Source organism: Ipomoea nil, unplaced genomic scaffold, assembly GCF_001879475.1.
Source record: "Ipomoea nil cultivar Tokyo-kokei standard unplaced genomic scaffold, Asagao_1.1 scaffold1566, whole genome shotgun sequence".
In the NCBI taxonomy this organism is placed as follows: Eukaryota; Viridiplantae; Streptophyta; class Magnoliopsida; order Solanales; family Convolvulaceae; genus Ipomoea; species Ipomoea nil.
The window spans coordinates 274356-289760 of NW_017617994.1; the positions used below are offsets into that span (position 1 = coordinate 274356).

At 38.5% G+C, this 15405-nt stretch overlaps 1 protein-coding gene across 1 annotated transcript; it reads left to right on the forward strand.

Moving 5' to 3' along the window:
- The first annotated feature begins 4429 nt into the window (after window positions 1–4429).
- Window positions 4430–5075, forward strand: LOC109189863 (dirigent protein 22-like). The gene has a single exon (XM_019340486.1). It carries the CDS (start codon window positions 4432–4434, stop codon window positions 5017–5019), a length of 588 nt encoding a protein of 195 aa, XP_019196031.1. The 5' UTR covers window positions 4430–4431; the 3' UTR covers window positions 5020–5075.
- Window positions 5076–15405: the final 10330 nt, after the last annotated feature.

The window sequence follows — 15405 nt, forward strand, 5'->3', positions numbered from 1 at the left end:
GTAGTAGAGGTCGTTCCGGTACACCTTGTTTAGATTGGACTTCCTCCCATTGAATGTCACCGCCAAGATCTTTTTAATTACCAACTCGCCTCACCGCCCTTCTTCAATTCGGTGAGAAGGCGAGGGGTTGGTTTTTATTTATTTATTTATTTATTTATTGTTTTAATTAATTAAATTTTTAATTAAAAATTATTAATAAAATCTCTAAAATCGCATTTGACCAAGGTGGTGTAAATAGCAATATGAACACCCCAATGACTATTTACACCACCTATAAGACAGTTAAATTTTTTGTCATTTTTACAATTTCAATGCTATTTACATCTTTGTTTGACTAAAGGGTAGTACAAATAGTAATACCCTTATGTTATTAGAGGAGAAGTATTGTATGGAAATAGGGTCTCCTTACGGTAATCAAGCAATATGGTAAGATGCCATGATTTAATGCATGTCTTTCAATTATCACATTAAGGCTGGTAAAAAGTTTCTCTCTCCTAAAATGTCTTTATCATCTTACCATTTTGATGTCCTCATCCTCTCCAATGTCAGGTATATAGTGAAAATTTGCATTACGAATTTCAATATGTAGAAGTGGTGTCATTGAAGGTATTCTCATCTCTCGGACAAGTTTATCCCCACACCTAAGCCATGTCAAAGCCTAGTGAGTATTGGTCCAATGAAGAGCTTAGTCGCATGCACTTGACTTTGGGTTGACAACCACCTCTTGAAAACTAATCTCATGTTGACCTTGTTTCTTGTTTCCATACTCCACGAGTAGTAGAGGTCGTTCCGGTACACCTTGTTTAGATTGGACTTCCTCCCAGTGAATGTCACCACCAAGATCTTTCTAATTACCAGCTCGCCTCACCGCCCTTCTCCGGCAATCATTATTGTGTGGACCATGCTCCACGCAAATTTTGTGGACCATATTTTGTATACTGAAAAATAATGTACATTCAGTATAAAAATAATGTACATTCAGTATAAAAATAATGTATATTATATTTAAGGGATGTACATTATTTTTGTATTGAGTGTACATTATATTATATAATGTACACTCAGTACAAAAATAATGTACTTTCAATACAAAAATAATGTATGTTATGGTCCACATAACACTGTGTGGACCATGGTCCATACAATAATTTGCCCTTCTCCGGTGAGAAGGCGAGGGGTTGGTTTTTATTTATTTATTTATTTATTGTTTTAATTAATTAAATTTTTAATTAAAAAATTATTAATAAAATCTCTAAAATCGCATTTGACCAAGGTGGTGTAAATAACAATATGAACACCCCAGTGACTATTTACACCACCTATAAGATTGTTGAACTTTTTGTCATTTTTACAATTCTAATGCTATTTAATATTTACTCCTACGTTTGATTAAATGGTGGTACAAATAGTAACACCCTTATGTTATTAGAGGAGAAGTATTGTATGGAAATAGGGTCTCCTTATGGTAATCAGCAATATGGTAAGATGCCATGATTAATGAGATGATGATGCAATTTAGGGGAGATGAGGTGGCAATTAAGGGGAGATGCGGTGGCAATTAAGGCTAACTTGATTGGCTTTCTATAATTGCATGATTTTCATTTATTGCATTCATTCAATACATAATCACCATATGTATTTTGAGCTTTCAACGTGATTGAGCATTTTGAGGCTATACCATCACAATGTACAAAAATAAATGTATTTGTAAATATTTTTCGTTATATATGTATAAATAATAATTGTTTACTGGTTTCTTTTTAGGAAATGCAATTTTATTTATTTTTAAAAGAATAAAATGATTTTGAAACATTTTATGAAATTTTTGTAACTTTAATGAGAGGAAATATTTTTGAACTTTGAAAACATTCACTACAAGAAAAATGCACATAGACAACGGTTAATAACCGTTGTCGTAGGGGTAAAATATCTGTTGTTGAAGTCGGTGTTATTGTAAGTCCCACGCATAGACAACGGTTTTTAACCGTTGTCTTTTCTAGAAACAACAACGGTTTTTTAACCGTTGTGTATTAAGTGTTGTTGAAGCTAGTGTTGTTGTAAGTCACGCACATAGACAACGGTTTTAAACCGTTGTCTTTTCTAGAAACGACAACGGTTTTTTAACTGTTGTCTATTAAGTGTTGTTGAAACCGGTGTTGTTAAAAGTCACTCACATAGACAACGGTTTTAAACCGTTGTCTTTTCTCGAAACGACAACAGTTTTTTAACCGTTGTCTATTAAGTGTTGTTGAAACCGGTGTTGTTAAAAGTCACGCACATAGACAACGGTTTTTAACCATTGTCTTTTCTATAAACGACAACGGTTTTTTAACCGTTGTCTATTAAGTGTTGTTGAAATCGGTGTTGTTAAAAGTCACGAACATAGACAACGGTTTTTAACCGTTGTCTTTTCTAGAAAAGACAACGGTTTAAGAACCGTTGTTTATTGAGTGTTGTCGAAACTCGTGTTGTTAAAAGTCATGTACATAGACAACGGTTTTAAACCGTTGTGGGTTTCTTTCAAAGACAACGGTTTTTGACCCATTGTCTATTCAATGTTGTTGAAACCGGTGTTGTTAAAAGTGATGTACACAGATAACGATTTTTAACTGTTGTCTTTTCTTTAAAAGACAACAGTTATAAACTGTTGTCTATTGTATGTTGTTGAAATCGCTGTTGTTGGAAACGGGACAGGCTAGAAATCCTCAAACCCAGCCCGTGTAAAATACGGGTTAAACGGGCCCAACCCGACGGGTTGGGCCCGTTTCGACAGCTCTAATTTTAAACAATCATTGTCTTGGTTCTCAGAGACAACACAGCACCAAACTGGTTATATACTAGATGTTGCGCTTAAATATATAAGTGTTAGTGTAGCTTGGTGGGTTTAGCTTAATTTGATAGGGTAGAGGTCTCAGGTTTTATCCTCCCTAGTTGCATCTTTAACCTATTTTATAAAATTGTTGTCTTTGTTTTCACAGACAACACAGAAGCAATCCGGTTATATACTAGATGTTGCACTTTTATACATAAGAGTTTGTGTTGCTTAGTTGGTTAAGCCTTGTTTGTTATGTTTGAGGTTATGAGTTTGACTCTTGTTGGTAACATCTTTGTTTTATATATATTTTATACAACTGTTGTCTTTTATAAAATAATGATGCGCAAAGACAACATTTTTTTAAAACCGTTGTCTTTGTAGTGTTGTGTATTCAAATACCCTTAAAGACAACATACTAAAGACAACGGTTAAATAAAACCATTGTCTTAAACAAATAAAGAACGCGCAACGACAACGGTTAAATAAAACCGTTGTCTTAAACAAATAAAGAACGCGCAACGACAACGGTTATATAAAACCGTTGTTGTTGTAGTGTTGTGTATTCAAGAGCTATTAAAGACAACAAACAAATGACACCGGTTAAATCAAACCGTTGTCTTTTTAAAAAAATAAAAATGCGCAAAGACAACGGTTTTAAAAAACTGTTGTCTTTGTAATGTTGTTTATTCAAGTACATTTAAAGACAACATATCAAAGACAACCGTTAAATAAAACCGTTGTCGTTTAAAAAATAATAATGCGCAAAGACAACGGTTTTAAAAAACCGTTGTCTTTGTAGTGTTGTTTATTCAAGTACACATAAAGACAACATATCAAAGACAACGGTTAAATAAAACCGTTGTCGTTTAAAAAATAATAATGCGCAAAGACAACGGTTTTAAAAAACCGTTGTCTTTGTAGTGTTGTTTATTCAAGTTGAGTTAAAGACAACATATCAAAGACAACGGTTAAATAAAGCCGTTGTCTTTAAAAAAAAAAAAAACGCACATAGACAACGGTTTCTAAAAACCGTTGTCGTTGAAGTGGTTTCTTTTGTCAAATTGCACAAAGACAACACACTTATAACAACGGTTAAGTAAAAATCGTTGTCTTTGACAAAAGTGTTGCATCAAAGACAACGATTTTGGACCAAACTGTTGTCGTTTATACAAAAGACAACACTTTTGTTAAAAACTGTTGTCTTTCTAGTATTGTCTATGTGCATTTTTCTTGTAGTGATTTGTCCTTATAAGTTCCTTTGCATAATTGGTATAGTAATGACAAATTGTACAAAATCATTAGTCCAAATATAAAAATTAATTTCATTGTAATTTTAGTTTATAATGTTACATTTTCATATTCAGTTATATATCATTCTTCAATTTCCTATTTAGTTATGTCCTTTGGGTATCAATATGTTGCTGTCTTTGATTGGACTACTTTAATTTATTGTCAAATATATTCCCTACCCTTTTGATTTTTTAAAATCAAATTTAGTGACAAATGGAAATTAATTCTTACATACTATATGTAGATTACGACTACATATAAATACCCTAATACCCTAATGCTTGAGAAGACGTGAAGATTAAGAGGGTAGAGAAATCTCATCTGAGATGGCAAAGGCGGGCATAGTTGTGCTTCTTTTCACGGTTCTGGTCGCCGCCACTCCTCCGGCAGGGCTCGGTGTTTCTTTCGGGCCGAAGGCGGTGGATAAGTGGTTCAAGCACCTTCCCCATGCGAAAGAAAAGATCACAAAGCTCCATTTCTACTATCAAGACATAGTCTCCGGCAAAAACCCAACGGCCTACCAAATTGCTCAGTCCAATTTCACCGCAAAATCGCCGACAAACTTCGGAGCTCTCTCTGTAATGGATCACCTGTTGACGGAAACTCCAGATCCGAACTCCGCCGTTGTTGGCCGTGGTCAGGGAACCTACGGTTTCGCCGCACTCGATGAGGTTGGGCTGCTCATGACGCTCAACTTCTTCTTCACGCAGGGAAAGTATAACGGTAGCACTCTCAGCGTCCTCGGCCGGAACGCCTATTTGAATAAGTACCGTGAGATGCCCATCGTCGGCGGCACGGGTGTTTTCCGGCTGGCGCGAGGCATCGCCACAGCGCAAACTAATTATTTCAATGTCACATCTAGTAATGGTATCGTAGAGTACAACCTCGTTGTATTGCATTATGATATAAAATAGTCTACTTGTATTCCAAGACACTGCGCAGCTTTCAGGCCCGTGTTATGGTTAATTTAAGAGAGTTGAATAAAATAAAGAAATTCCCAATTTTTTCTTCTAAATTTATTTTGTATAGCAATATAAAAATTATTTATCATTTATATTCAATAATGGAAAAATTGTAATTTATACTACTCCATAATATGTCAATTATCAATGTCATCCCTGAATTATTAGTGAGGTAAATGTTGTCTCTCAATCTTCAAAAGAGTTAATACCATATGAGGTCCTTCGAGTATATTGGTTTTGCCACGTTTAATCCTAAACTTTCAAATTGACCATTTGTGGTCCTTCGACTTTCAAATTTAACCATAAGTGGTCCAAGTTAACCACACATGGTCCTTCAAGTTTTGAAATTTAACCAGTTGTGGTCCTTTTGAAAGTACCATGGTTGGTTAAAATTTAATAGTTGAAGGACCATGAGTGGTTAACTTGGACCACAAATGGTTAAATTTGAAAGTCGAAGGACCACAGATGGTCAATTTGAAAGTTTAGGACTAAACGTGGCAAAAGCACTATACTCGGAGGACCTCAGATGGTATTATATCATTTTCAAAATGGTATATATATATATTGCCCTGTACTGTATAGGAGGGGCAATATGCAAGAATATGAATTGGTTGATCCACAATGAATAAAAAATTCACACTAATCAAAATTCACACAATATGAATTGGTTGATCCACAATTTCCATTTTTGGTCCTAGAGGTGTCAATTCAATCTAATTATTTTTTCTTTTTAAAAAATTCTCATTTGGTCCTAGAATTATTATGACACAATAATGTTAGGACTAACGAGGATGTTTTGAAAAAAAATTAAAATTAAAAGTGGAATGACACATAAATTTACGACCAAAAAAAAAAAAAGAAAAAAAAGACTTAACAGTTAGAACTGAATAGACCAAAATGCATGTCATTGTATTTAATGACATTCAAACAGTTTTGTTGACAAAGATCAAAAAATTATCATGTCACAATAATACTAGGACTAAACGGGAATGTCTTGGAAAAAATGATTAAAAGTGGTCTGGCACCTATAAATATATGACCACAAATGGAATTAATTCATACAAAAAAAATTAATCAAAAAGAAAAATAATTATATATTTGGATATAAAGAAAATACTTCAAATGTAGATTTCATAGACTTTGAAAGTGTTTTAAGAATTTAAAAGTTTGAAGGTATTCTGTTAAAAATATATATAATTTAGATTTTGATGATAAAAAAGTTAGGAATTTTAGTCTCATATTTATTTTTACCTTTAGATGTAAGTTAGTTCTACTCAACTTCGAATAGTCTGAATAGTAACTCGAGAAGTCACATTTCAGATAAACAAAAAAATTTGAATGATAACTCGAAAGGTTACGCTTCGGACAGTCTCAACAAAATATCAAATAGTAATTCAAATAGTCACCTCTCGAACAACTTAAAGATGAAGACTTCAAAGAGTTGAAAACTTGAAGAGTCCGAGAAGAATATTTGAAGAGTATTACAGGACCGAAAGGTTGCAAAGGCCGAATGGTGGAAGGGCCTACCTTTCGAAGTAAAAGGTGGAACGAATGGTAAGGAAAACCATTCATATCCGAGAGGTTGTGGAGTGCTAAGGTTCGAAACATTAACTTGAATAATGTTAGTTAATCATTCAAAAAGAACTGCTCGAGACATTCTCTGAGCTGACAGTTCGAAATCTTAAAATCAATAGTGACGGGCTCGCTTTTTGTTTACGGTTCTCCTTTATAAGCGTTGTCAAAAGATTAGGTGTGTAAGGGTCGTGAAGATGAACGAAGGGATGCAAAACGAGGAGTGAGAACCACCCTGAGTGTTGTACTCAAGGAATGACAACTTGGAAGTTTGGGCAAAAGGTACGGTGAGGTTGATTTGACTTTGAGTGACTCGATTCAAGTAAGGTTGAGTAGAGAGTTGATTGTTAAGAAACAAAGAATGAATAGCTTTGAAGGAATAGAAGACAAATAAGAGGAAAACGGATTAGGATTGTGCTTCAATTGCATTGTGTGATTGGTTCTTCCCGCAATTGAGAGGTTGTGGTGATTCGAATGTTGAGTTACAAGTCAAGAGAAACGCTGCTAATGCGTCGTCATTTCGGTCTAAACGCCTCCCATAGCTTATTATGACACCTAGGTGCTCATATTTCATATGGAGCAATTTCTCGAACACCTTGCCTACGTTCCTTCCCGGACCATTATCCTCTCGGATCTAGGGAGGGGAATGTAGAGGATTAAGAGGCCTACCTAGATTTAGCAATCTCTTGCCTAAATCTAGGAATCCAACATCATCCAAGGAGTTGGGCCCCACTCCAAGGAAGCTACAAAGATCATCCTCAACAACAAGACATTCATAACATCAACAATCAATCACCACAATATAGGAAATCAAACCAAACCCATCAACACAATAGCAATTTACACAACAATCCCAATCCCTTGAATTTTAGCCAACCATCATTAAGATCAAGATCAAGCAATTGCAAAATAGGCAAAAGATGATATAAACAAAGAAAGTAAGGGGTAGATTTCACCCAAATGCAAGCTAGATCTCTTCAATGACAAGGAGGTAATGAAGATTCAAACCACAAATTGCTTCAAATCTCTAAATCTTCTTGCAAAATCAAGTAGTTTTTGGCTAAAACATAGTGAGGGAAAATGTAAAACTACTCTAGATAAAAAATCTCTCTAAAACTTCTCTCTAGAAAATCTCTCTAAAAATTATGGAACTCCCCAAATGAATCAGATTTTTGGCCTTTATAAGCTGGAATTTTCCTTCGGCACCCTAATTACGCCGACGTAAATGGGATTTTATTCCCATTCGCGCGCGTTCTGCTTCAGCTTTCTTGGTCATGCTGCCTCTTACGCCGTGAGCTTCTTCATAAATTAGAAATAACTTTCTTTCCGCGCTTGCTTTGCCTTGTCCTTCTTAAGCCATCATCACACCGTAAAGCTGGGCGTAAATGGGAAATAATTCCCCTTTTCTCCTCCTTTCGCACGTGGCTGTGGCGTGTTTGGTCCTTGTATACGCTCTCTATTGGCATTGATTTTTTTTTTTTTACCTCTTTTGCCACTTTTTCTGTCCAAAAACACCTAAAAACATTAAAAGTACAATTGGAAGGCATTTCTGTGCTAAACCGTGGTTTTAGGATAAAATACTCTTAAACGCAAGACTTTAAGGCTAAAACATGCACAAAACTACTTTAAAATGCTCTTAAAAACTAACATTTTTTATGCTTATCAACTAGTGAATGTGACCAAGGCAAAATGAAGTCTCAGGTTCACATCCCAAGGAAGACGTTCCTTAAAAAGCCTAGACATTTTGTACAGAGCTAAAAGATAATCATGGGTGTTAAGTGGCAAAAACTATAAAAAGTAAGTGAATGGTTCGGTATGGACCGCTTACCAACCTTAAGCCAAAGTCCAATTTTGTACCACCCCTAAATTTTAAAACAATTAAAAGCTTATATATATAACGCAATCTATCATTGATCGTCCCAAACAGAGCATAAACAATCCGTAAGAGTCGGGGTGCTATATATGCCACATCTAGGTTTGAGAACCTAGATGCACAGGCTAGACTAACTGAACAAGGCATAAACTATAATTAATATTCATATTACAATTCAAGGCTCACAGGCCATCTAACTAATACTAAGCTAGATCGACGGGTCCATCTAACGCGCTGCTTAGCTAAAGATCGTCACCTGAAAAAATATCGTAGCAACCGTCAGCGAATGATGCTGAGTAACCCACTCCCACGCATTAAGTACAATAAATATAAATATAGGAAACCATTTTGAAATTGGAGTACATATATAGTCTTAAGCAACAGTAGCTTTCAAATCAAGATCATGACTCAGAATATAACAACGGATCGATATCACGAACACCACTAACATGCGTCCTATGTTCGCAAGGTATAATAAACGGGTAAGCACATAATTAACAATTAAAGACAAGCAACGAGATTTAATAATCATCAATTAGCAAATAATCATCTGAACACACAATCCATCTTCCAACCTTATACCAAGTTCCAACCTTTACTCCTCTCCATCCTTATATTAGTGTAACACCCCGAAATTTTAAAACTTTTGAAGCTTATGTAATAAAGGTAGAATCTCATTAAATTCCAAAACACAATACAAAGAGTACGGGGTGCTATGCCACACCTGAGTTGGAGAACTCAGGTGCACAGGCTAACTAGCTAATATCCTTAATAAAGAGAATGCATAACATGGCACGCAGGCCAAAAGGAAACTATCTACTTCTATGCTCCGAGGTTCTAGCGCGCTCCCGTGCTTACTCTTCTGTGCCTGAAAGCCAAATATATCTATTCAGCGAGAGATGCTGGTAACCCACTCCAACGCGTTGAAATACAATACATATAGATATATACATAGATATACGAAAAGTCATTTCGAGGCATGAAGATATATCCTAAGAGACTCTAGCTTTCAAATCAGGGAACCGACTCGACAATTAGGGGTACACACAATCAACGGTCATAATCAAGCATATACAGTTCTCAACATAGGGCACAGTTCTAGATGAGCACAACCAACAATCACGATTAAGCATGTATAGTTTACTAGCAAGAGTCCTATGGTCACGTTTCCATAACAGTCATAACATCAATCCTTCTCATCTCAACACATAGCACACTTTGTTGGCGCCACAGGACCAATCGCATGCCCATACATGAGGGTCAGCGCATATAGCTCTGACACGGCCACGCAGCACCCTGCCCCGTCTCACAATACGGAGGGGTCGATCGCAACCGACCGATGAACCGCAGCTCATCATAGTTTGATCGCAACCAAATAGTGGACCGCAGCCCAAGAGTATGTCATCTGACCGCAGCCAGGAAATATGAACCGCAGCTCATGTAGAAACGTTTGATCGCAACCAAACGGTGGACCGCAGCCCTATATAATATTTATATACCTGACCGTTCACAACCGGCCTGGTTAACAGTTAGGATGGTTCTCAACCCATCCAACTGCCCGTATAACCAATTTGATCGCAACCAAATTGGGGTAACATGCACACATAACACATAGCAAGTACAAGCAGCCCACATTAGCACACTGGGAAGGGGGAGAAATCGTATAATGAAACCTATGCGTGGTCATCCACAACTAAGAATAGTCCTAAGGGGTTCATACTTCTTACACCTAGGCCAACGGGATACCAATTCAACTAGCATGCAATATACAAGACTCTTTCAACCTACGAATGGTATCCGAACATCAAACTAGACATAGGCACGATGGGAGGGGTCCGTTAGGACACCACGGGGGACGGGGGAACATCAAACAGGGAAGCCAAAATCCCGGGTTGGGGGTATTTTCCAGCGGGTAGCCGGTGGGTGAGGGTTCACCCGCCAGCTGCCCGCCGGCGTTACTGTTCCGGGCAGCGGGTGCTCGGCGGGCAGCTACCCGCCCGCCGGCTGCCCGCTGCCGAGACTGCCCATCTTGGCCGCGGGTAGGTGGTGGGTCCCCTACCCCCACCTACCCCCCATTGACTCTTTCTCACCAAAAACGCCCTGGGAACCTTAGTGGAACCCGAAGCCATGCTTAGACACTTTCGAACGCAATTGACAACAATACGAAGGCAATTAACGAATCACAATCAAGAAACATGCGACACATATCCTATCATGCTTTTCTAAACATAATTAACACCCAAACATACAAATTCCCACCCAATCTACCAAGAATAATACCATACGAATTCCACGATATAACCTAGGGTTCTAATTATTTTTAAATCAACAAGAACACAATTCATCTTCTAATATCAAGATTTGGTAGGAATATCATATAAACATCAAGAACATCATATAATCATCAAGAACATCAAGAACACCATATAATCATCAAGAACCTCTTATCATCAAGATTACCCATGGAGTTATAACACCAATTATCAAGATCATTATAACGAATCATCAACACACAAGAATATGGGGGAAATCCTAAGAGGGGAATCATAGCTATGAAAATAGGTTTTGTTGAGACATGGGTTACCTCTTAGCCTTAATTGATTCATTGGCTATGAAGAGTCTTTCTTTAAGCTTTCTTCTTTCTTGATTTCTCCTAGGGAAATTCTTGGAATTCTTGGTGTGGTTAGAGATTATTGTGGTGGGAGTTCTAGGTGCCTCCTTATGTTCCCTATTTATATATCTAAGAGTCTTACTTATGGCCTAATTACTATAGGTTTGCTAACTCTATTCCTTTTAGGACTAAGGATTGGGTTTAGGGATAAGGGCCCATGGACTATGGTGGGCCTCTCCTAATTAATTATTGTGATTTAATTCTTTCTTTTGGGTAATTGGTTAAATGATTAATTGGTTTTAGGGATCGTAACACGGGGTGTTACAATTAGTTCCAACCTGTACCTCCAGGCAACCCTTATATCGCCTCCCTTATTCCTCCAGAGCCACTACATGCCCCACTCCGTAACCACCAACAAGTTCACCAACATGGTAGCACTGAAGTGTCATTCGCATGGTCCGTGCCTCTAGCACCACTACCAAGGGGACAACGCATATAGCTCTAACATGACACCGCGACGCTTATACCCTGACCCAAGCCTTTAACCAACAAGTTTAAGGGGTGGTCCGTGCCTTTAGCATGATAACCGAGCACTCGTTGTGCTTCCGCCAACAATTCATTTCCACCAATCACAATCTCATTCTCATCAGTCACATCAATCATTGCGCAATGATCACAACACTCATCACCATTCAATCAATCAACATATAATCAAAAATAACAATCAAGGTATGATAGCAACGATACGCACTACACATAAATTCCTAGAACGGTACTCAAAACATAATACGAGACTCATAAACATCAAACGGGGTACAACGGGGTGCAACGGGACACGGGAAAACATCAAACGGGGGAAAACATCCCGCCGCACCACAATTTTTAAGCGGGTGAGCAGCCACTTTCCAGCGGGTGCCCGGCGGGCAGACCACTGCCCGCCGGCTGCCCACTGGAATTGGGCATCCCGGGCAGCGGGTAGGTGGTGGGGACTCGTCCCCCCACTGGTACGAAGGTAGAAATTTCGGTTCGGGGTTCGTTCGTGGAACCGAAAACCATGTCCAAGCACATCCTAACACGTAACAACCACATCACGAATTCAATTAACGAAGATTAAACCAAGAATCATTCCAATTTACATTCTAACCCGATTCTTAAATATGCCAAGACTCGACATCAATCACCTAACCGTTCAGGAGCATCCGGAACCTCAAGAACATCAAGAAATCTATATGCAAAGCCCTAAAGACAAGTCCTAGACTAGAATCAACACCCGAACATGCATAGACCCACCCAAGAATATCAAGAACATCACAACACGAGATTCACGATATAAACCCTAGGGACAAGCTCTAGACACAATTAAATACAAGATCATATCAATAACCACACATGGCCATCAAGAATATCAAGAATAGCAATAATTCACCATATAAACCTAAAGACAAGCTCTAACAAGATATATATACAAAATCACACAATCAATCATTCAATCGGAGCCAATCAATAAACAATAGCAAGGAAAATAGGTTTTGTAAGACATGGGTTACCTCTTAGCCCTAATCAATTTCCCTCGGCTACTAAGGTTCTTCCCTAAGATTCTTCTCCCAATCGATCTTCCTAAGCTTGCTGGATTTCCTTAGAGATTTTCGAGTAAGAAGGATGTGAGGTAGGGTTCTATCTGCTTCCTAATCTTCTATTATATGTTTAAGGGAAACATATTCTGAGTCTGGATGATAGAGCCCACTTTCCTTATTCCCTACGGGCTTAAGGTTTCTAGTTCAGGCATAGGTTCACGATCCATTGAGGACCGCATAGATTAATTAAGGAAATTATAATTGAATTAAATCCTTCTTAATTATTTTAATTAATAGAATTAATTTAATAATTAATTTGGGTTTGAAGGCCATAACACGGGGTGTTACACCCTCCCACCTAACAAGAAGCTTCGTTCTCGAAGCTTGGACGTGACGAGGTCCATCCTAATTTCTTATCATAAGGTCTAGTATTTTTTACCTTGCGCGAATAGGTCGGGGTAGCATTCTCTCATAGCGCTTTCGAGCTCCCATGTCGCTTCCTCGGTTCCGCGATTGGACCAGAGGACTTTAACCATCTTCACAGTCTTTCAGCGGGTTTCTCTCGTATTTGTGTCCAGGATTTTCACAGGCTTTTCCTCGTAGGATAGGGCGTCATCCAAGCACACTATTTCAGGTTGTAGTATGTGAGTTGCGCCGTGTACATATTTCTTTAGTTGCGACACGTGGAACATGTTGTGTACCAGCTCTAATTCGATTGGCAACTTGAGGCGGTAAGCCAGGTTTCCGACTTTCTCTAGGATCTCGTAGGGGCCGATAAATCTAGGGCTTAACTTCCCTTTCTTCCAGAATCTCATCACTCCCCGAGTGGGGGAAATCTTTAGCCAAACCTTTTCTCCTGCTGAGAATTCAGCTTGTTTCCTCCCTAGATCGGCGTAGGACTTCTGGCGGTCTTGTGCAGCCTTCATTTTCTCTTGTATGTGTTTGACCTTTGTTATGGTGTCTTGTAAATACTGTGGTCCCAGAGTCACCGGGTTGACCATGTCTTCCCAACATATGGGAGTCCTACACTTTTGACCATACAGTGCCTCGTAGGGTGCCATACGGATGCTTGCATGGTAGCTATTGTTGTAGGAGAATTCAATTAGATTTAGGTGTTCCTCCCATGTTTCTTGGAAGTCTAACATGCAGGCTCTCAACATATCTTCGAGGGTTTAAATTGTCCTCTCCGTTTAGCCGTCGGTAGTGGGGTGGAAAGCGGTGCTCAAGTTTAGTCTCGTCCCCATGGCGGTTTGGTGTGGAATCCCATGATATTTGACTACCTGGTTTATGTAGGCTTTGGCCAGTTGTGTCATTGTTCAAGTCTCTTTCATGGCAATAAACCACGCCGTCTTGGTTAGTCAATCCACTATTGTGACACCCCGAAATCTAAATTCGGTTAAGGTATTAATTAAGTAATTAGCCCTATTTCAATTCGTAATTTAATTCCTTAATTCCTGAAATTTAATAGTCGGGGACTAGTAATTGACTAGTCAACCCCATAGTCAAAGTTGTACCTTGAGCTTTGTAAGGAGTTCCCTTGTTCCTTACACCTTTCTATGTTAGTAAGGGTGTTCTTGACCTTTCACCTTGTGTTAGTATTGTAACCTAACCTAGTAAGAACACCTCATTTCTATCCTTACACTTTCCAAAATCCTAGCTCCATCTTCTCTCTAAAAAGGTGGATAGCTTTTCTTCCAAGCCAAGTTGAAGCTTTGTCAAGACTTCAAGATTTGTCTCCAACATTCTACCTTTCATACATTTGGGCATCTAGGAGGGTAAGATCCATGTTCATCTTGTGTTTTTAGTGTTATCTTAGGTGTCTTTCCTTAAAGATAGGATCTCTATGATCTTTTTGGTGTGTTCTTGAAGTGGGTTTGGAAGGTGAGCTTTGATAGGAGCTTGGTGTTGTGTTAAGTGAAGGTTTTTGGTCTACAAGAGGTAACCCATGCTCTATAAAATCTATTTTTCTTACCTATGTGAATATTTCTTGGATTCTACATGTGTTTTGCTATGAAATGTGAGTGTTTATGCATTGTCTTGTGAAAATGCATATCTAAAGCTTGTGTTTAGGGTTCTTGTATGCCATTGCATGGCTATTCCTTTGATTCAAGTCACTTTGTTGTATTTGGTGAGTTTTGGCATGTTTTGGACTTGAATTTGAGCTTGGGGTTGAAAATCCCCGGAGGGATTTATTTTGGTGCGGGTGTGTACCCGCGGGCGGAACGGCGGGTAGGAGTTCCACCCGCCGCCCACCCGTGGGGAACGTTGGATTTGGGGAATGGTTCCCGCGGGCAGAACCACGGGTGGGGGTCCACCCGTAGCCCTACCCGCGGGTACATGTTTTGATGATAGCGGGGATTTGTTCCCCGTGATTCTTTTGACTTCCCGATGTTCTTTTGTGGAACTATTTGAGCGTCTTCTTGATGTTTCGTATGTCTAGAACTATATGGTAGGATTCCATGTAGGTTTTGGTGTCGTGAATCGTGCTAAGTGTTCAACATTGTGTTTCGTTGAACCGTGATGAGTCTTGTGTGTTCTTCGGAACTACTTTCCGTTTACCTGTTTGATGAGCATGCTAGTTCGGTGTTTAAATGCTAGCGTGTGTGTTGTTTGTAACTTCCTTGGTTGACGATAACTTGTGTTGTTCATGGTTGTTGTTGTTGGGCTGTGACCCATTCCTTGATTGAGTATGGTTTCATATCTTCGTT